At 42.8% G+C, this 22984-nt stretch overlaps 1 protein-coding gene across 2 annotated transcripts in view; it reads right to left on the reverse strand.

Moving 5' to 3' along the window:
* The window catches only part of LOC147198959 (protocadherin-15-like), a 188639-nt gene that overhangs the window by 101934 nt on the left and 63721 nt on the right, over positions 1-22984 (reverse strand). For both annotated transcript variants that reach the window (XM_086122234.1, XM_086122233.1), the window contains 3 exons: positions 20044-20058; positions 18346-18411; positions 2451-2611 (listed from right to left, as the gene is read on the reverse strand). In XM_086122234.1, coding sequence (XP_085978360.1) covers positions 2451-2611; positions 18346-18411; positions 20044-20058 — 242 coding nt within the window. The remainder of the gene's footprint in view (positions 1-2450; positions 2612-18345; positions 18412-20043; positions 20059-22984) is intronic.

Genomic DNA, 22984 nt, shown 5'->3' on the forward strand with positions numbered 1-22984 from the left:
GACATTCAGGCCATTGTTGTCGGTTATTATTTGTTAATGCCCGACGCGCTGTGCTCTCACAGTAGCCTCGGGTTATCAGAAGCAAATGCGCAACTTCCTTTTGTTTTGAAAGCAGACACTTTCCTGATTGCAGCCTATCAATCTGGGCTACACAATTGGCATTTTCACATTCTCTTGTTGTCAAACGTCTGAATCCATTCCCTCATTAGCAGCAATTTCATACACGTTGGCGCGCTATCTGTGTGAGCAACTCCAATTGTGACATTTCAGCGAGGTAGCCATTTATTAAATTGTCATGCGCGGCCAACAAATCATTATTTTTCTTGTTTGTTTGGGATTTTCAGTAAGCCTGTGCAGCCTTTTTTTTTTTTTTAAGGACAGCAGTACCTCAACGACAAGATTATTTCTTTCTAGTGTTCATCCACTAGATGCTTCGGTAAAGTGCACATTGGAGAAGTACATCACAAGGCTCGGACTGCTTTGCCAAGTTGCCTGGGTGCAAAATTTGCTCATGTTTTTCTGTGATTAAGATTGATTTCAAAAGACATGCTCTGCTTCTTTCTCTCTGCCTTCTTAAGACTCATTGTTATAGAAAAGACGCCCCCTCCCCCAAAATAAAACAGCGAGTGAGCAAAGTGTGGGGCCATATGTTATATTTTCTGATGTCATTTAGTAGCGGAGCATCTAATGTTAATTCGCTAAAAAAATAAGGTAACACCGTGTTCAATACTTACTGACACAACATCAACAAAAACGAGATCAATGTGCCTGATAAAAACAAGTTTTCTCTATCTGTGTGAAGATTCTCAGTCATCCAGCACGTGACGATCCGCAAAGGTCGAATCGAGGCGTCTGGATGTTGGTTGCGTTTCCGAAAACTGAAAATGCTTATTTGGCTCATGATATGATGAATTATGATTAAGTTATTGTCAAATGAAGAGCCTTGTACTGTCTTCGGCAAGTTGGCAGCAGACCATGACATTCCCGCGTCATCTGGAATTAGCAACAGTGGAGATCGTTGTAAACTGTGATATTTATGCTTAACTGTCCATGGCAAATCCAGTCATGGGAAAAAAGCCAGCAGTGATTCCCTAACTTTTTTTTGATTGACATGCTTACACACTCACTGTCGGAGATAATTGCTTTTCGCCCCTGTTGACCATCTAGGTGGAAAGGCTTTAATTAGTCGAAAAATTGCAGATCGCTAATTCAGACTATCAGGCATGTCAAGTTTGATTTATGACCTCTCTTATCTGCCCGTTCACGATAAGCCGGAAAGATGGATGTGAAAGTGACGACAAAATGAAGGAATGAGACGCTCATGTTGCGATTACTCCTATTTGCTAGTGCCTTGAATTTAGAACGCTACAAAAGCTTAGAAGTTTTGAAAACAAAACAAAAAAAATTTTTTGGAAGGAAAATGGTAAGAGAAGAGCTGCAAGACCAAGCAGCGCTCCTGAATATGAGCAGAGATGATCACCAGTGGCCGTTTTGCCATTTATTGTGGCAGGTTTCTATTTCCTGTTTTTGCCTTTTGACGAGAGTAACATAAGCCGGTAATGTCCCCCTTTTTTTTGTTGAGAAACGACCTACTTCCGTGACATACGTCATGCATCCGTGTATATCTGTTTCTGCTGTTTGACAAGTGGGAGCATTGAAAGAAAACAGGAGTCCGTGACACATGGACGAAAATTGCTATGAGATTATCATTTTGGGGATGTCATCGGAGGACACATCTTTTGTCACACCGGCCCGCCAGCTTTTCTCACCCACCTCGTAGTCCATAATAAAAGGTAAACAAATCCATCAGGCCTCCAATTATCACACCAGCTAAAAGGAAAATTAACTGTGTTCTGAATGGCATTTATTCGACAAAGATGACCTGTGACCTGCGTTCTGTGCAACAAAAACAAAAAGAATGGACCGACTATGAATCCAATGTATCCTCTTAAGCATGGCCAGAGCATTTTAAAAAAAGAAAAAGAAAAAAAAAAGAAAAACAACAACAACAACAAAAAAACTCAGGCCAGCCAATTTAATGCAACAACCCTGTGTGGCTATTAATTTCCATTTAATCTATTCTTAATTTTAGTAGCTCCTCTCTGTTCTCAGAGTTTAAGAATTGATGACCTCAATAAAGAGTAGGCTCCAGTTACGATGAATATAAAAATAAATGTGTGTTTATAAACCTTTAATCACCAACCATAAGAGCCCTAACCCAGGGCACAAAGAGACCAATGTTTCTATAATGCAAATGAACCCAAACGAGAGCCGCTTCCTATTTACATACTAGAGGCAAACGTTTTTTTGATGCAACAACAACAAAAAAATAACTATATCAAACAATCACACACACACACACACACACACACACACACACACACACACACACACACGCTGGGTGAATTTTAATATTTTGGCGGCCAAACGAATGCAGTGTGCATACTTACATCTCTATCCAGAACGCGGCCGGTGCTGTTTAGGTAGAGCCTCTGTCGTGACGGTTCCAGTATCACCCAGTAGTCGTAGTTGTCCAGTAAAGTCAGTGAGATGGTTCTGCCTGGGTTCTGGGTGCGGCCATTGATCTGCATGTTCTCCACCAGAACCGTGCCTGAAACCGAGATTGCTTTCAATTCAGTGCATGGAGCTCCTCAAGTGACTACAACTTAGTTCCTCGGAAGCAAGCTGCCACAAGATGGTGGTAAAGCACATTTGTTGGCACGGATCTCCTCAACTCACTTTAACATTGGTCCTTGGAAAAAGGTGCCACGAGGCGGCAGCAAAAAACTTGTTTCATCCAACTGAAGCTCCTCAACGGACTTCACCATAGTTCTAAGTTTGCACCAAATCACTCAGAATTTCCCTATTGTATAGGCCGCTTTGCAAATGTCGAACCATGAGTATGCAGGGAGTTAATATCCCTTTAATCAGAATCAGAATCATCTTTCTTGGCCAAGTATGTAGAACACACAAGGAATGTGTCTCCTGTAGTACAAGCTACACTAGTATGATCAATAACAAGCAACTACGATAAACAAGGACATAAATAATTAATTTCCTCCTGGCGGGTGAGGGAAGGGAATCTTCCATTTGAGGGAGTTGTTAATTTATTTGAGAAAATGTCTAGTTCGAAAAAAGAGCTGCTGGAGAAAATGTCTCGCTTTCATCGCTGGTGTCTGGGAATGCAAGTAGCGTTTTGTTTTGGTTTTTCGGATGCACATCAATAATAGACTTAAATTTAAACAAGGAACTCGTACATTGTTCATCATTGTTGATGTGAACGTGTCCGGGTTTAGCGGTGTGCTAATAAAGTCGCGTTTCTGCAGACACGCCTCTTTGTAGGGCCATTAATGATTCGCCCGAAGGCGGCGGTGGTAAACCTTGTACTTGCCATTGATTGTCTTGACCACAGGTCCGCCACCTCCTAGGACAGCCCTTCCCCTCCTGCTGAAGGCTGTTTTTCAAAGCGCCGCTAAGTCACTAGACTTTTAAGTGGCTAGATGAGTGCATCAATTAAATAACTGGAGCTTGACAGAAGAACAAGAAAACTTCAGGGAGAGAGAGCGTCATTCGGATCAATGGCGAAAGCACACACTGAAAGCTTAAGAGTTTGACACGTTTCTGGTCAGAGTCTCCCGATATATGCCTCTGTTAGGAAACCTCCTGATTTACGTTTGCTCTTTCTGACTTATGATCCCGAGTGTTCTGATAAACCCCATCTTCTGTTCTAGAGGATCACTGAAGTCAAAGTGCCGGCCGGTACTGGTCTTGAGTGGGTAGGTTCTGTCGAGACCTTAACATGGAGGCTTATCTTCCACACTCACGCTATGCAGTCCAAAAACATGTGTTTTCCCTTTGATGTCTTCCCAAGTGAAAGGGATGTTCCCCGCTCGCAGAGTTGATGTGTTCAGTAAACAAATTTATTTGGCAGGCTTTGATCTTGACCCCTGGGTCATCGACATACCTGAACCAGTTGCTGGGGCTCAGTTCCTCTAAAGGAATTTTGATAATCACATCGCCGTGCGTCCTGTATTCAATGGAAAAAAAATCTTTTGCGTTTCATGTGGCAACTGTTAACTCGTTCACTCCCAAAGACGTATTTAGATGTCTTTTCAGACGCCATACATTCAATCCCAGCTCATTTCATATTGACTGCACTTGAAAAGGGTCTGAGGAGCTGTGATTAAATATGTGGCGTCTGAAAAGACATCTAAATACGTCATTGGGAGTGAATGAGTTTTAATATCTGAATGTCAACCCCCCCCAAAAGTAGCTGAAAAAACAGAAACGTTGGCTAATTACCGCGAGAGGTTTGCGACAAGTCCAAGGCGTACCCTGCCTCTCGCGCAAAATATCCTCACGAGGACGACAGTAGCGTAAAAAAATGGAAGGATTGTGGGCCGATCGCTGTTGTGTCAAACCAGTGTTGAATTTTATTGCTGTCCCAAATTTATTTGTCTTTTTATTCACGTGAATTACAAACACGAGAGTTTATCCTTTCAGGAGGCGCTCGATTTGTTTTTGCAGCGTCACCGACACCCTCAAGCCGGAGCCCAGGCGGCGGCGTTATCATCAGGCCTTGCTGCATTTGCATGCTTCTGGTAATGACTGCCCCGCTGTTTGGTTTGCCTGATGCGATCAGGGGAAGCGGCGGTATAATCAAACGCCGCACAAGGGAACCAATCTTTGAAAAATGCTTCTTTGTAGAGTTTAATGTGGGAGTCGTAACAGCTCCCTTTTGCTGTTTCATTATGACAATTGTCGTCTTTTTTTTTTGCACAGAATTACACATTTAAGTCATCGCTGATATTACTCTGGCAAGTCGTAATAGTTTTTTTCCCCCCGCAATGCAGAGTCATTCTGTTCCAACAAAAAGCATTTGTACCACGCAATGTGGGACTACAATTTACAAAGTAGACTCGTCATCCTTCCGTAATGATCTTGTTAGAACTTCTTTAGATAACAAAATGAGACTGGATTACAAAGCATGTGTGAACGTCCAAGGCCAGGACATTTGATGGTGGCTGAATGACAGTACTAACAATTTATTACAAGAAAATGTAAATCATGTCGGCCATAGCTCTTATTCGGCTTCTGAAATGAAAATATTTCTCTCACTTATGCGCTCTTATTCCCTTTAGCGTAGCTCCATCTAGTGGATGCCTAACGCAACCACAGCCAGTATTGTAACTTCGATTCGATGAGCCTTATAATGCGGTGCGCCCTATATATGAACATAGTTTTAAAATAGGCCATTCATTGAATGTGCGCCTTATACTCCGAAGCGCCTTGTAGTGCGGAAAATACGGTAATCAAGCCTGTCGGCATAACTATGGTCACACATGGTCCGCTCATAAATAATGCAAAAATTCCTAGTCATCTGACCTTTGAAATGCGCGAAAGAGCCTCATTCAAGGGGCTCATAACCTATGTCCATATTTGGACTTCCTGAATGAGCGTTTCGCACGTCACTTACAGCCTCTTGTCTGCGGTGAGTGTGAGTGAATGCGTGTCAACGTAAGCATCACACTATCGTGGAACAAAGGGGTGCGCACCCTCGGTCGCAATACTGGAACAAGTAATGGGGGTGGGAATACTCTGCAGTCTCCCCCGCATAGTTTAGAGGGAACAATGTCACCAACTCAACCTAACCACAACTCAAGAATTGATAGTTCAAAGAAAATTTGAGCCACTGACCTCACCAATGGGCACAAACTTTGGTCGAACGTAACAGGAAATATGAGGTGGGCCAGGTGACTGCACGTACTTTGACAAAGTCCTACAAGGGAAGTCCTCCATAATCAGTCCCACTCGGAAGCACATCGCCCAGACAGATGGTTGCCACTAAATTGTGAAGCCTTTCCGCTCTTTCAAGTGGAGGTAGAAAGGCGTCAGAGTTTGTTGTTTTGTGGATTTGCCCCAAAAAAAAAGGAGCTTGAGAGCCTGTTTGCCGCTGCTTTCATTTTCTTTGTAATGCATTGTTAACCTCAATTATCCCGCCTGATGAAACATATGATTTCTTGATCCAGCCTTCATGCCCAAATAACCTCACGCAGCAAAAACATGCGTACCAGCTGTCAGGGGTTGCTACACTCCGCACCGCGCAACATTCTTAAAATCTCATTGCGTATTACACCCACGGCCAAATGAAGTTGTGTTGTCTTAAAGCCATCTAAGCTTTCCAAATGCTTAATTGGCTGTAATTACGGTTGATGTATTTTGACAAGATGCAACATATGTGTTGTGTCTTTGCGGCAACGAGCATCATCCGTTTCATTTAGTCCAAAGCTCTCCAAGAAAGCTTCGAAATGACGCAATTATGGACGACACATCTTTGATCATTTCGCTTACCATGAATATGCTCATCATGGGCACGCACATGCTCCCCCCACAAGACATTTTATCAATGCAAGGCTTGAAAATCAACTTTCTCCAAAACTGGGTTTATTTCAGCATGGGGGACACGATCACCTTTTTCTGCGTCAGACGAGTGGACGGATAATTCGGTTTCGGGAATTGTCTCTCATGGCCAGATTGCAAACGTCCGTTCCCGATTCCAAAGTCATATCTAATGACATTCCGGTGGACTGAAGGGAGCAGACTGAACACTAATTTGCATGAGGACTTGTATTAATGCGTAAGAATGGCTGTGAAATACTTTAAAAATTGGGTTCTCAATCGTTTAAAGTAGATAGAAAAAGTTTGCACACCCTTGTCAAATTTCAGGTTCAGGTGAGATTGACCATTAAAGGAAAAACCTACTAGAACATCAGAACTTTATTTGGGGCTACTCAGAGGCATGTTAAGTGGTTATTGTTATTTAATGTGTGAGGACTCATTTAGCTAACATGAATTTGAATACGACTGGCTAATTCGGAAAACACTCGCATCGCTCATTATGCATGCAACCAAATTATCTATGATTTTTAATTCCCCTCTAATTTTGGGGGGTGGGGGGGTTCCCCAATTTATCCAGTTTATTGGTCACATTAATGGTGAAACATGGTTTGAAATGATTTATATTGATCTCTCTTTGTTTTATTTTGTTTCAAATTGTTACTTTCACTTGACATAAATTGAAATGTACCGGAAATATTGTTGAATATTATTGCTAACCTTCATTTTTACAACTAAAGGCCTTCACGTGAAATAAACTTTGTCAGGACACGGTCTCAGTTTTTTGTCATTTGATTGGCACGCTACTTAGAATCCATCGCTGATCTAATTTACAGCACATACACATCCTGACTTACTTTACGAGTGTGTGTAAAACAGAAGCTTTTTGTGTACTCTGGTTGCCGAAAATGTGTTTTTTTGATGGCTTTTTTTTTTTGTGAAGTACTGAACTGTTAAGAGGCATGTCAAGCATAATCAAAAAATGAGAAGAGGCCTCTCACTCTGTTGCGTATAAACCATTGTCCAAATGAGAACCTGTTGCAAAGTTCCTACTTTGCGGGCGAGGTTTAACGGCAGTAATTTTTGAGGAGTAGTGTGCACATTAAAACAGGAGCCTTTCATCTCTCTGTATAAACTCGTAAAACTGGGACATGAGTCTTGAAAACGTAATTAAATGCTACAGCGCTACCTAGTAAAGGTCAGAACTGAGCTCCGGTTGTATCCGAGTCCTCTGCAGCTTCCAATTCCAAGATGCCATTCTGATTTACAGCCCGGGGGCAGCTCTTTTGATAATAAATGTCGGACCGACTTTGTGAGTTGGTCGAGAGTTGTCTTGAAAGGCATCCAAAGTATCGGAACAGGCTGTTTTGTCAGGAATAAGTCATTCTCCGTGTTATCGTACGCTGTGAAATTGCAGCAGGACGAAAATAACTTGTCGGGCAAGTGTCAGAAAGGTTTTGAAAGTCAGCGGCAGAGAGCAACGTGCGGTATGGAATAGTTTTGAAATTCATCATTCCAAGTTAGTTTTTCAAAGTTTAAAGGCAAAATGCCTCACTTAACCCGTTCATGCACCAATAATGATAACCTGTCACCTGCTAGCATGATAAGCTGTCCGCTGTCATAGCCGCCGTTCCCTGAAAGAGTTCAAATCGAGAGCCCGACACAAATGGCTCTCAACAGCTACAACGGGTGAAAAGTACAAATGGGGTGGTTCGGGTCGAGCGGCAAATTTGACAACTTTCAACATCAAATCAGAGGCGGGACACCAGATAGGCTTAAGGGCCAGGAACCAGATTGTAAAGTCTGACACCCGGAACTCATTGCCGAGGCTCTTTTGCATTGAAAGCAATTGTCTTGGTCCCGAAAAAATGAGGGGGAGGTCTTTATTTGAGGACATAAAGTAATTATTCAACTGGCATTGTTTGTATCTTTTCAACAGACTATAAACTCTTAGATCTGCACAATCAGGTCAGACGGTAGAAAACATAGTTGAAACCAAATATGGTGAAGCTGCATTTAGCCGTTGTGCTGCACACAAATGCAATGAGCTGCTAACAGAAGTGAAGTCAGCCCCATATTAGATTTTTTTTTTTAAATCAAGTCATTTTGGTACTTTTAATAACATTCGTTGTGTATGAAACGCGCTATATTGATCAAGCTGCCTCGACTTGCTATTTTTCGCACCAAAACGGGCTTTCTCATTGAGTGTCCAGGGTGTGAGTACCACAGTTGTTTTCCTCGATGCAGAATGATGAGCAAAAATAGCAGTGACGTGTCTCACTTTTTCAAGGGCGAAAAAATAACGATGACTACACAAGAAGCTTTTACCAAGCTTGAAGTGTCTGATGATATTTGAATGACTTGAGGACATGATGGCTACTTGAGTGAATGTACCCGGTGCTAAAACTGTCATCACCAAAGACCCGGAGGAAGTCCATTAAAGCCTCAATATGGCACACACTTCACACTATAAACAAAAGCAGTCTATCAGGTCCACATATCTTAAGCTTTGTGCAAGAAAATTGATCACAACATGTTTTTCCTTTGGAATAAAAAAAAAGGGGGGGGGGCAAATGTGCCTTCGAGCTGTTGACTGCCACCCCCAGTTGAGGTTTACTGTAAAAATAAACCAAAAACAAAGAACAAAGATCGCCACATTTTCTATTTAGCTAAAAGCAAGTCTGCTAGCTCAATGCTAACAGACAATGCAAAATTCCATAAATGGGCTAAAACAGCTAGCACGGAAGCAGTCCATTTTTCGATAACGCCACAAATAATGGTTCAAAGATCACATTTTCAACTTGTGGTTTTATGATGAGCAAGGATGAAATAAACACTATTTGAATGCATGTCTGCGTGTGACTTCCCACGGAAGCACAACCCCCCCCCCCAAAAAAACCGCACGAGGCGGCTTTGCTCGCATGCAAACGGCGCAAGCGCCATTGAACATTGAACACCCCCTTCCTCTAGAGCACAGGTGTCAAAGTCAAGGCCCCGGGGCCAGATTCGGCCGGCCACGTCATTTCATATGGCCCGCGGGAGCAAATCATGTGTGTCAACTTTTAATGATCCTTCCTGAAATCTGTACCGAAATATCAAATTGTCATGGGCAAGAAATAACGTCGAGATTTTACATCGGCCCTCCGAGGGAAGCGGTAACTCCGAAGTGTCCCGCGGAAGAGAGCACAAATTGAATTACATCTGGCGCACGGGCAATTATGCTGACCGTTTATCCACACAATACACGGTAATTGCGGGATTCATTTGCATATCAAAACCGACTGGTTTCAAAAAGACACCTTGCGGAAGGGCTGAACAATTATTCAAATTCAAATCGACAACAGTGTTGTAGAACGCGATTCTAAAATCGCAAAGGCTGTAATTTGCGGACAAACATAAATGGAGTTTCTCAAAGCGGCTTATTTTTAGTAATATAAATAATATAATAAAAATACTGCAAGAGGCAAAAATAAAACATGAAGCGACAATGTGCATGTCGCGATCTTCACAGGAAAGACCCGTGCCGTCTTCTTTTGCTCTCCAATTTGGGAGGAGCAGGTGTTGTGCGCTAATCCGGCTTTTTGTTTTGTTTTTTTTCCCCCAGATCCCCTCTAATTACATATTGATGACTCAGCAATCATGATATCAGGACGCGATCATACAGTTTAATACCCACCGCGCGCGACGCGGGGAACCTGTTTGGCGTCTAATGAAACATCTGCGTGAAATTATAGAAAACGCGATAATCAGTGTGTCATGCTCGTTTACACGCGCTCACTCATTTTCATCAACACCCCCCCCCCCCCCCCGGCCCCTGTCCCCCTCCCCGGCAAAGATTTCTCACCATACAATTTGCAAATGAAGCACACAAGAGCTTGTTTTGCTCCGCATAAGCAAATTGGCCACTTGGGTGACTGCGGCATCCAGATGGTTGCTCTCCACCTTGTTTTTGCAACACACTTCACTAAAATAGGAACAGCCCAAGTTTTATAAATGTACTGGTCGGACGAATGAGGGGAGGAACATTTGAGGGAGTTCAGAAATAAACAAAAAAATACATGGAAAATTGGCATTAATTGCTTTTACAGTGGGCGGCCCGGTAGTCCAGTGGTTAGCACGTCGGCTTCACAGTGCAGAGGTACCGGGTTCGATTCCAGCTCCGGCCTCCCTGTGTGGAGTTTGCATGTTCTCCCCGGGCCTGCGTGGGTTTTCTCCGGGTGCTCCGGTTTCCTCCCACATTGCATGGCAGGCTGATTGGATGCTCTAAATTGTCCCTAGGTGTGAGTGTGGGCGTGGATGGTTGTTCGTCTCTGTGTGCCCTGCGATTGGCTGGCAACTGATTCAGGGTGTCCCCCGCCTACTGCCCGGAGACGGCTGGGATAGGCTCCAGCACCCCCCGCGACCCTAGTGAGGATCAAGCGGTTCGGAAAATGGATGGATGGATGCTTTTACAGTTCTGCTTTGACATACAAGCCGTCGTCCGGACAGTTGGTGGCAAGTGAACAACTCAAATCCCTCTAAAACTCGTCCCAAAAAAAATAATAATAATAATTTCTTGCCACCCTCAGTTGAACAGAACAAACCACATGATCTGTATTTCACCCCCCACAAAAAAAGAAAGAAAGAAAAATAATAACTTTGCCTCAAAGTCTGCTGGCTTAATACTAATATATACTGCGAAAAACCACAGATGGACAAGTAAATAGCATCAGCACACCAACCCTTCACGCAGCGGATATTTGAACCAAATGATGGAACGACATATATGAACATATCATACACAATAACAAAAGTCACAGGTTTACACATATGGGTGCCTTGACTTATGATATTTGCTAGGGGGGCGCACACCAGAAGGAGCAGCACGATGTTATTTGGATTGAAGCAAAAAAAAAAATGTTTCATTAATTTACATTTTCTTGAGGTCAATGCTGTATGTTTTTTAAACAGCACAATATTACACAGGGCAACTTGTGAAAAACACTACAAATGTTTTTTTGTTTTTTGCTGTTTTTATTAGCATCTCAAGGCACCGCTGTATTTTTGTGAAGCAACCCAAACACGTCTAGTTGGAGTGAGAGTCGAGTCTGGCGTGGTGCATTCAGATCAGCCATGCGGAGCGTATGCAATTAAAAAGAGTAAAAAAAAAGAAAAAGAAATAAAACGACAGTGGCTTGGCACTGATTTTCATAAGGGTGGGCGGACAGACTCCAAATAAACGGGATTTAAATTTGTCTAATTAGATTTGGTGGAATTTTTACAAGCATGGCTTTCGCAGCATATTTCCCAAAAAATACATCAGCACTATAAATTGTATCAAGACAGAGACAAAAAAAAAAAAAAAGTTTCCACATCGTTCAGGGTGGTTAATGTGTTAAATGGGGCAAGTTTTATTTTATAGTCTACCAATAAACACGGGCATCCCCCTCATAAACGATTATTTTCAGAGCTCTGAAATATCTCTGTCATTTTATTTTTTTTATTTTTTCCCTAAATGCAATATTTTTTTTTTACACACAGTCAACTCAAAGTAATTAAACTTGACGATGCATTGTTGCTTTTTGACTTTCACCCCCACTCGGTGGCGTTGCAAAGTGATGCGTGTTTCTCCCGAGCTACACTGAACGATCCGTTGGCTTTCGTGCTCACAACTACTTTGAGTGACAGCAACAGAATTGAAGAAAATTATGGACTCCAGTCTTACAGACTTTCTGAGTTGGTACATGGTCGTTTTTTTTTTAATGAATGGAGAAAAGTGGCAGAAACATATGCCACTCGGAGCTTATGAGTATCAATCTTAAAATGAACATGAACAAAAGACATGGATCAACATAGAGTCTGCTTTTCTTTGGGGGGGGGCAGCAGCCTCAATGCTTTTTTTTTTTTTGTACTTCTTTCATTTGTTTACTTTGATGGTAAACTAAAACTAGGAGTGGCATGAAACAGCTTTTTTTTTTTAAACAATCTGCCAAACCGGAGTTGAAGTAGATTGACATCAAACTGTGGCCAATTATGATTTTCCGCCATGTATTTTGAAGAGCCGTATCTGAACACCTGGAACAAATTGACATCACATTCGGGTTTGCCTGGTTGGCTGCCATCGGTTGAAGTACAGACAACATCAACATTGCTCCGATGGCCGCCGTGGCGATTGTTTTCATTTAATGGTCTGTGCACCTCTAATGTGCCATATTTATGCCACAATTAAACGGAACATAGTATGGAAAATGGACTCTTTCATGCCTCGAATACAAATAGTTGGGTCTCGAGAGTGCAAAATGAAAAAAAATGAAGTAAAATATTTTGTTCGCTGCTCATTTCACAAAATGTGAAGAGTGTACTTGAACAGTCGGTCCACTGTCGTGTTGTTTGACTCGGCCTGCCGTTCTGAAATAGTAGATCGAGCCCACCCTGGGGAAATTTGCGGAGATATGGGGGGGGGGACACATGTGAGCCCAGGGCTTCTTTTTTTCCTGTACTAGAGTGGCACTTTTATTGTCAGAGTGTATACAGGGGGGTATGAACAACGTTAGCAAAGTTATTAAGCAGATTTCTATTCATTTTTTAAATTTGCATACAGCGCATAAAACAACAATATCCACATCCATTTCTTTTTGTTTTGCTGTGTTTCCTCTTTTCCCCCATATTTGGATTTGGCTTGAAAGGAAGGGTGTCACTTTGTTTTAGTTTCATCTACTTCAACTGGATTCTTCTTGTTGGTTGAGTTTGTTGCTTTTACGCTTCTTTTTTGTTTTCAAAAATGACATAATGCTATCCGATGAATTGTACGGCGTAGGTCCGTGTCCATCGAGATGCGACGGCATTCTACACCCTTCTGGTGACATTTCATTTACGACTCGCAAGGGAAAAAAGAATGCCGGCATTATGTTAGCAGGTACGTAAACAGTCTTGTAATGGAAAAGATCAAGTACGGCCACAGAGCAATAACCAAAGTAGATGCAGTCTAATGGTGGAGGTGACTGAATTAAATTGAAGAGAGGATAATGAGTCCATAGTGAGCGAGATCTCCACTCGCTCGGGCTGGCTCATCTCATTAATTGTTTAAACCGGTCAGATTTCATCGCCGCCTTGAGACCTTTGAATCCTTAAGGCAAACCGGCGGCCACCTGCTATTTTTGCTACGGATAAAATATCGTCCTTTTAATACAGGTTGCTAGGTAATAACGATCCGGCTTTCAGCTCAGCGTGGCGTTTTAATGGTACAAGGCTGCTCTTAACTCCGGGCTCTCCGAAGTGAAGCGGTCCAGAATGAGGGCAGGGGAGCGCAGAATGGAGCCTTAAGCCGAGGAAAATAGCGGAGAGGAGTTTGGAGTGAGTGGCGCCATTCATCCTCGCCGAGGTGACGGCAAGGTTGGCAGCTCGCGTTCTACCCGACGAGCTTCGCGAGATTGGCTTTTGGGTCAAGTGCGGAGACAAGCTCCGAAAAAAAATAGACAAGGACATTTTCCTCAAAAGAGGGTTCTCACTACCACATCATTAATCGGCACGAATACTTTAAAAGTGAAGCCAAGTGCTTCAAGTAATGGCAAAGTGCTGCTGTCGCAAAAGCTGGCTCCAAAGTCTCCTTTTAACCAATTTACGAGATTAAACTTCATTTCCATTGCACAGAGTAGAAGCATCGAGACACCAAAACGCAGTTTAGCTTTTCACCAAAAGTGCCAAGAGAGCAGAAAATGCAGAGTATCTGAAATGCTGGTAGAATGTGAGCAAAAACATACCCAGGGTGTCCCAAATAGTCATGAAACACATTTTCGTCATTTTGCTTCAGGTATCATTCGGGCAGCATTTGCCAGTTTAGCCTTTTGGAGGTCAATTATTTGCATGTGGCTCACCAATTGACAACGGAGCAACTGTTAGAGGTTTGTATGTGACATCAAATCGTACGAACAAAACTTGTCGTTGTTTATTCGAGCCCTTGCAAAGTCAACTCGGGGAAAACTGGGAGGGAGAAGCACGTCAATTGGCGAACCACGGAGAGAAAAATGATCACGATTGCGTATGAACATTTTTTTGGCTGACATTCTCCTTTGTAGTGTTCCCATGTGATTTTTCAAATGTAAAATGGCTGCCTTAGCTCAATAAATGTTTGAGGAAACACTGGCGTTCACTTACACGGCGCACTCATTTATCAGCACGGTGAATCCATCCCGGCACGTGCAGCATATCAAACAACCACTGAATTGACTACTTTTCAATAAGGGCCCTTGGAAGCGATTATTATCCGTTTCCTATACGCGAGCGTGCACACTCCAGGCAACAGTTGGTACAAATCACAAATTTGCAGAGACAAGATAAAAGCCGGGAGAAAGTGCCTTTGTTTATGGAGACACTAACTTGCGCTTTGCATCAACCGTGATGATACATTTCAGACACTCCCCCCAACGCCGACATCCACAGCTCTTATCCGTGAAGTCTCCAATCTCATTAACCGCTTCAAATTTATCGTGTCGGCCGAATAAACAAAAGGGAGCCTATAGAAGACAACCGGGTTTTATGTGCTTATGTGCTACCTGAAGCAGCGGCGTCGATAAATTAAACATAGCATGCATCATTTCAACTCCTCGACAGCGATATTCCCCTCGTGACTACTCAGACTTTCTCTGAAGTACGAAAAAAAAAGAAACATTCGGAATCAAAACAAGCAATAAAAAATAAATTGAAGTGGGGCGGGGAGAACAAGAAAAGGTCTTACTTCTCAAAGCGCGTGTCAAACTTTGTTGCTGTTTTTTTAAAGAATCAAAGAGAATTTCATCACAGACAACCGTTGGAAAAAAAAAAGTGCTCTGACAGGTGAAAGTGAGCAACAAACTTCTCGCCTCGTTTCTGGGAATAAAGTTAAATGTATTCTGGGAAGAGCCCGTGAGAGTCAAAGTGCATGTTTGTTTATTTGAAGGACGGAACCAGAAACCAGAAAATAAAAAAAATGCTTGGCTGGAGTAAAATTGGTTGCTCAGGTTTTGTTTGGGAGGGAAAAATGGGGGGTGAGGGGGGCTTATGTAAAATACACTTTTTTTTAATTCGTTTTTTAATTGCTGATATGTATCTTTTTGGTCTGGTCGGAATGTGATGTGACAGTGCAGCTAATTTCCCGAATGACGACGTCCTGACGCTGCCGCTTCACCCATGACTTTGCCGCTTCACCCATGACTTTGCAGCTTGGCTGGGTGAAGATCCTCCACTTTAAAGTGACGGACGCCAGCCTATACTTTCCAAAATACTATGTTGAAGTCAAAATGTAATATTAATCGACTCATCGTCGACTGTTACGGGGTTGTCGACGTATCTACTTTGACGGTTTGTTGAAGAAGTTGCGCCTCTGCGAGTGAAAATACAAATCAATGATTTGACTGTTCTTGTGCGGGATCCTGGCCACTTGGCATTTTGCTCTTGACGCTCAATAGGACGCTGAGCGCCTAGTTAACACCGTAACAAAAGCAACATTGCAAAAAGTGGAAAGGGGCGTGGTGAGCAGTGGCTCATTAGCATGAGACCTGACAGCGCTTTCAAAAATGGGTTAGCATCATAAAATAGCCCGCACTACAATACAGTCATGTTGACAAAGAGTTATTGTGAGAGGCTCTGTCATAATATTCACTTTTCGTAGAGGATCAAGAAAACACAGTGTGCCTGTAAGCATAGCTATGTCTGTCTACATATACTGCAGCATCATTTGTGTTCAAATAACCCTTCCTTGAAATGTTCTAACACCGCCAACTTAAATGCGACTCATCAACCTTGTCTAGGTTGTTTCTTACCATGCATTAGCATGAAGCTATTTGGTGGTTTTAAATACACAAGTGCCTTACTTCTCTTTGTTTGATATTTAGTTTGACGGCACATTTCAAGTGGGAGTTCAAATTCCATGAAATGACATCGCGTTGGAACAGCAAATTAGTTGAAATTGACTCCACCGGCTTCGACAAAGTAGCGCTCTCCATTTGGAGGCAATTGGTTCAAGAGCTATCGACAATTACTCCCACACGATTGAATCAAATTGCGTCTTGAGTTTTGCACCGACGGAAAAGAGAAAAACAATCCAAGTGAGCAAATTCAAAACCAACGGCATCCCGCCAGAGGGATTACAATAATTACACTCAGGTGATTGTGTTTTTATGGACATACTAAAATCAGTGATTAGGAAAGACCCGGACAAGGACGCACTCTTATTGTGCACCACTTCTGCGCATTCGGTTGGATGGCAATGACGGGGTGAAAGACATTTAGACGGATAATTACTTTTGGTCAATAGCGGCGGCTTGGTCTGTTTTACATTCCATTACGGCGAGGACGAACGGCGGGTCATTTCATCACAGTCGGAGATGAATATAAAGGGACGCCGCAGCCTGGAGGGAGTCTCCTCCCAGGTAAAAGAGGACTTTATGAGCGGGAGATTAGCAGCGCCAAACCCACACGGAAACGCACGCACCCACATTGCGTCAGCACGGGGCTTTTGGGCGTGGGCTCGTCCGGCCTCTTAAGGCCCGAGCACTGATCCAAACTCCAAATTACAGCTGTACACGCCTGCAATCGTAAAGGCATATTGCCATCATGCCTGACCCTTTCAGACGGTTACATTTCCATGTTCAAATTGAACCTTCCGGGTCAGTTTTGACCCTTATGATAATTGCCCATATGAAATGATCAAGTGCAGATCTTTTCAGAAATACATGGATGAGTTCTCGGGACTGTTTCAAGCCCCCCTTGAACACTTCTCAACGACATTTGTCACGTGCCGTTTCACGATTTCGACCATTCGTCTTGATTTAACATCCACTTGTGATTGTGAAATTCATTTTAGGATGGCCTCATTGTAGACAAACTTTGCAGCACCTGCGCAAAAGCCATATTTTCTTTTTCTGTGAATTTTGGCCCACATTTCACAGTGAATGACATTTCGGGGTTTTTTTTATGAATGCCAAATGTTAGAACGGGTCAGATTTGACCTGATCAGGATATGTAGAGTGAATGCTTAGTTTCGTGTCGTTCCCCTTGTCATTCCAACAGCGTTAAGAAGACTGTCTGACTCAACCCACCCCAATCATTATGCTCCGTTCATGGTAATACCTCCAGGGGACACAGACACGCCTGCGCCGTTTAGATAGACATCAGCATTTGCCATGAACATGGAGCTCCTCCTCCCAGGCGCACGTGAGCCATCACCCTGTGACACATTCATCAGCTGCACGCAGACAGCTCGCCGTCCAAAGAATAGGTTATGGCTGATGACAGTGTGTGCCTGCCCCTAAGCATCGAAATATTCTTGTGTCGCACACATACAGTATGACGCCGTGTAAAAAAAATAAAATAAAAACATCGGCACATAGGCTCACTGACCCTGTGTGTAACGTAGCAATGTGTGCGATGTCACACTTCAGATTTGCCGTCCCACGCATCGAACATTTCCGATGACCCGATTTGGCCAATGTGTAGCCAATGCCAGAAATGAACCACACAAACACTGAGGAACAAAGTCACTTCCACCAAGCGGCTCAGCAGATAACGGCATATTGTTAGCTAATTTATTAGCTAATCTTACATTCAGAACATTGATGCACTAGCTTGTATAGCGCCACAACTGCCACCTAATCACCCACACAGACTTGCTAACGATTAGCCAATTAATAGCCAGCTACACTGACATTCACTGACGCACACATCACTCACGAGGCCTTTTAAAACCCAAAACACTCAAAGTCACAGACACTAAAATGAAAACATGAGGATGGCCACTCTAGGTGAACAAAAATAAAATCGGCACATCACATGATTCAGTCCCCTTTCATTGGGGTACGGTTCTGTTCATGGGAACAGACATTTCTCTCACATAAGCGCACAGCCACCCACGGTGGACACGCAATCCGGCAATCAGGTAAGGCATAGCAAACCCAACTCTATTGTCAGGTGGAAATGTGGCTGTTTGTTACGTACCGTTGGGACTCTCCTCGTCGATGGTCACTATAGTAGCGGGGGGGCCGGGCCGGGACAGCTTACACTCTGCCATGAAAGGAGAAAGTCAGATTTAATAATTGCAGTTCTTAAGAAACACTTTGCAAATGGGCACGTTGTCCCACGACAACAGAAGTGCAAATAAAAAAAAATTAACAAAGAGTGCTTTTCAAACACACACAAAGGGGTAACAGTTTTGGTTTTCACATAATGCATTAGCTTTTGTAAATCCGACTAAATTCCCACGACGTTAGCTTCTAGTGCATTATTGGGTGGCAAAATAGTTTCCATACAGCAGAACCTCCATAGTAAGTCGTGCAATTTGGAATTGTATCAAAGCTTTCCCTAAAAATCACAAAAAATAGCATTTAGCTTATGCAGACGTCAATCATTCTGCACCTTTTTGGTGTTTCTTGGGCATTTTTTAATTAAGTACCGGTATTCCAAAAGATGGGAGTAACCTCATCAAGGGGTGTCAAGAGTAGAATGACCAAAAAAATTTGGGGGAATATTGTTTAATAAAATCATGAGTTCAATTAGAAAAGTCAATCTCGTAACACAATGGATGGGGCGTCACACAAGATTTTATTTTAGGATTTTATTAGTTATAATTTTGCTGATTATCCATTAGAGCTCAGCAAATCCTGAATTCACCATTTCAAGAAATGTGAATGTTAAATCGAAAATTAGCTAGGCTCGAAGGTATTGTCCTGTGTTGAATGAGTTCGTATAGTTAGCTTGAAGCAAGCACGCGTCGCATCGCTTCTCACATTGTATGATCGTCTCTCATCACGAAGGAATACTTTGAAAAGTGTGTGTGTGTGTGTGTGTGTGTGTGTGTGTGTGTGTGTGTGTGTGTGTGTGTGTGTGTGTGTTGTAATAAGTTTGAAGGAGTTTCAAGCTTGTTGGAGGGGTGATGGGATGGTAAAAAATTATATGGTCTCTCTATTTTGTGGGTTTTCACCAATTGCGGCTGGGTCTTTGCGATACTTTATAGACTCCATACATACCGGGGGTGCCCAAATACCGGTCCTCCAGGGCCCCTGTCCGATTTGTTTTATTTGTCTGCCTCCTCCAACGCAACTGATTCAAATGATTGGCTCATCGGCATCCTCTGAGATCCCCGCTCACGATTCTGATCATTTGAATCGAGTGTACTGGAGGAGGTAGACATTTAAAACAAGCTGGATCGAGGCCCTCTGGGACCAAGGTTGGGCATCCCTGGTCTAGAAGGTTCCACTTGCGATGAACATGGGTTCAATGTTATCTCCATTATTTTCTATCAAGAAAATGTGTTCACCAACATTCCGGAATGAACTGTATTCAACTTGGGAGGTTCAACTGTATATTAAAATAATAATAGTAATAATAATAAAATACGAAACAGACATACGACTTGGAATAACGTGGGAACAAAACAAGTGACAGATCTTTTTTGTACAGCGGGTGGCAAGGTGGACAGCGTAACAGTGACAGCGGACAAGCAGGGCGGTCAAAGCGGCGGCAAAAAAAAAAAAAAAAACGCAGATGGAGGTCACGCCGGGCGAAATGCGACGAGCTCACGGGACGCAGGTAATGAGAGAGGCCACCAGATGGGGCGACGGGGAGGTAAGCCAATGAAGCGGGGTGGGGGGGGCAGACGAATACACGAGGAGGAAACTAAAACAACAGCCCTCTTACCCTCGTATTGCCAGTCTGAAGAGGTTAGTGGAGCCAGAGAGAAGCAGAGCAAAAAGCATGGGGAAAAAAATAAAATAGTGTGAAACAGTTTGGGAGGTGGGGGGAAAAAAAGATCGTTATAAAGATGGGCAGTTATTAAAAAGAGGCGAGACATCGGAGAAATGCATGATGGGGGAGGGGGGGGGGGGCATTTACTCCTGCTGCCAGGATGATATTATACCGTGTGAGATGGAGGCCGCTTAATCAACGTGAATCAATTGAAACACCGAAGCTCACTCAGTAATTAACGTTACTGTTGGAAGGGAGAAAAAGAGAGTGCTAGCCATTTCTTTTGCAGGGAAACTTTGTTTAACTCAAGCACGACCACAACAGATTTGCCAACCAATCACAGGGTGCATTTTGTGTCGAGTGAACCTCCGTGGTCAGGCGAGGACACTTTAAAGAACTAACCAAAGTAGGGGAGGAAAGTCCACGATACAGTGAGAACATCATTTAAAAAAATAAATAAATAAATCTGCGTTGCTCCTCACGTTCGCTTTAAACACATTGATGATGAGCTTTATTTAGACAAAAGTAGTGCTTAACAGACTTTTTTTTTTTTCCATTTCTGTCCCAAGGATTTATGTTGAAATGAGTAGAGGAGCTTCATTTTGAAAAACAAATGGTGCCGCTGCGCCATCTTGTGGCATGTTAGTATCAAGGAACTATGTTGGAGTGATTTGCGGCACCCCATGCAGACAAGATTTGTGCTTTGCATCTTGTTGCATCTCCATGCCAGGGAACTCGCGTGTTGAAATGAGTTGAGGAGGGTCACTAAGACAAAAATAGCGCTTTGCCGCAAACTTGAGGCATCAATAGGCAATGATGACGCTTTTTAGAGGGGGGGCCTGAGATTCTCTGGACAGTCAGGCAGATGTGCCAACCACAATTTAACCATGCAAATGTTTCTACGTTTTATGAGCGTTGGGCCTGTTTTAAGGTATCGAATTCCTTTCAGCGCACCATCAGAGGGTCTCCTCTTACTTGACGGTGTGTCATCAGAGAGGCCGAGGCAGTCAGGCAGTCAGTCAGTGACACCGGCTTAAGAGTCACGGTCTAAGGTTTCGCACCGACCTGCTGTCACGCAACAAGCGCGCACCTGTTGCAGGTGCAAGAGCGTGCGGCGCGGTCACATGAAATATGCAAGCGGAGCGCATTTTAATCAGGAGCGAGGCCGTGCTGTTGTCAAAGAAACGCGCGCGGCACTTAGCCACCGAATACCAATAAAACGCCGTCTATTATGTTATTGTTCATGCATGATTGATTAAATGAATCCAAATTCTGCTTTAGCGCACTCGCTGCACTACCTTGGTTTAAAAACCAACAACGGCTAATTCCTCAAGTGCACTCACCACTCCCCATCCCGGGGTTCCAAAAATAATTAGGCAACCTGCTCCCATCTGCAGAAATGAAAGCGGAAGCGAGAGTCGACGGTAATGTGTGCAAATTGAACCGACTAAGTAGATAACGGCCGGTACGGGCTGAGGAATAAACAAACGGCTGCATCAAAACTTAAGTATGCAAATGTGTCCTGAGAATAGTAACTGTGAAGCAGACTAAACGTGAGAGGGTATAAATGTGAGGAGGGAAAGAAGAGTTACTTTTTGTGTCAGAGTAGGTGTAGGGAGGAAATACTGATGTAAAGCAATCGTATCATTCAAACTTGGCCTATTCGATCTAATATGGTCAGTAGATGAAAGCTACCGATAATACGCTGTGACATTAATGTAAATTGTATTGTTAGTCAGTCAACAAACATAAACAACCAACATTTTTTTTAAAAAAAGACGCTATATATACACATTTACCCACCAATGAATTGCAAAATGTATAATTACGCCCTCTCAAAACAACTGTTTCAAAACTGTGTTGATGATGGTAACTAGATTGAATCATCAATGTCATCCATTAGTCGCTAATGGATGATATTAGCGCTCATGCTAATGCTAATGATGAGCATTAGCATGAGCTCTCAGACATCATACATCATTTTACAGCTTTGTGCCGGGCAGAGTATGTACAAAGCATTGGGGCAGTCAAGTCAAAGTGAAAGAAATATGTTATGATTCCATTTTTGGACCAGTTTGGACACCTCTCATGTTGTCTTGGCATTAGCATGAGAGCTAACATTCTTGTTAACAGTCATGCGCTGTGCTTTCACCAACTTTGATGTTTGTCTAAATAGTCTGAAAAAGGTTTATTGCTGGGTTTGTAGTCGCGGTGGGCGATATGACGATATTAGATCGTTAATGACTTTAACATGTTGACAATCTCATAAAGCTCATGAAAAAAAGATCATTAAATCGTCTATGCACATTCTATCCAGTTTCGCTCTATCGGGTCTCAGAGCCGATGACGCGGCAATGTCATATTTTTTTTTCGTTGAGGGATTTACATACATTTTAAATGTTTTATATGAGGACAATGGTCGGTAATGTACAAATTAGACTTCAAGTTTAAACAAAACATCTAAAAGAATCATGATCAAATCTACCTATCTTCAAGATGTGATGCTGCAATATGCTGCTGTGTTGATTTTTTATTCATCACCGTGGCTTAAAATAAACACAAATGTCATTCGGCAGAGCACAGACGTCCGCCAAGGGCTCGGCATCATATTTGGCTCAGCATCAAGTTGTAAACCTTCATACACATGCACAAAATTCTTTGGCCATGTGTGAAATAACGCACTAGTGACAACAATTTTACACTTCTGTAAAGAAAAAAAAAATTGATGTTGATGTTTCATTGCTAATGGGGAGGGTTAGCAGGAGGAAATGTGACAAGCTGCAAATGTAATCATGAGTGGTCCTCATGAAAATTCAATGCGAGTAATTTGCGCCCTTGCACTTTTAACACTTTACTTGGAAATGAAATAATGGCAGCCTTTTCTCACAAAACA

The sequence above is a fragment of the Hippocampus guttulatus genome, chromosome 10 (genome assembly GCF_054856545.1).
Source record: "Hippocampus guttulatus isolate MCC_2025c chromosome 10, RoL_Hgut_1.0, whole genome shotgun sequence".
Taxonomy (NCBI): Eukaryota; Metazoa; Chordata; class Actinopteri; order Syngnathiformes; family Syngnathidae; genus Hippocampus; species Hippocampus guttulatus.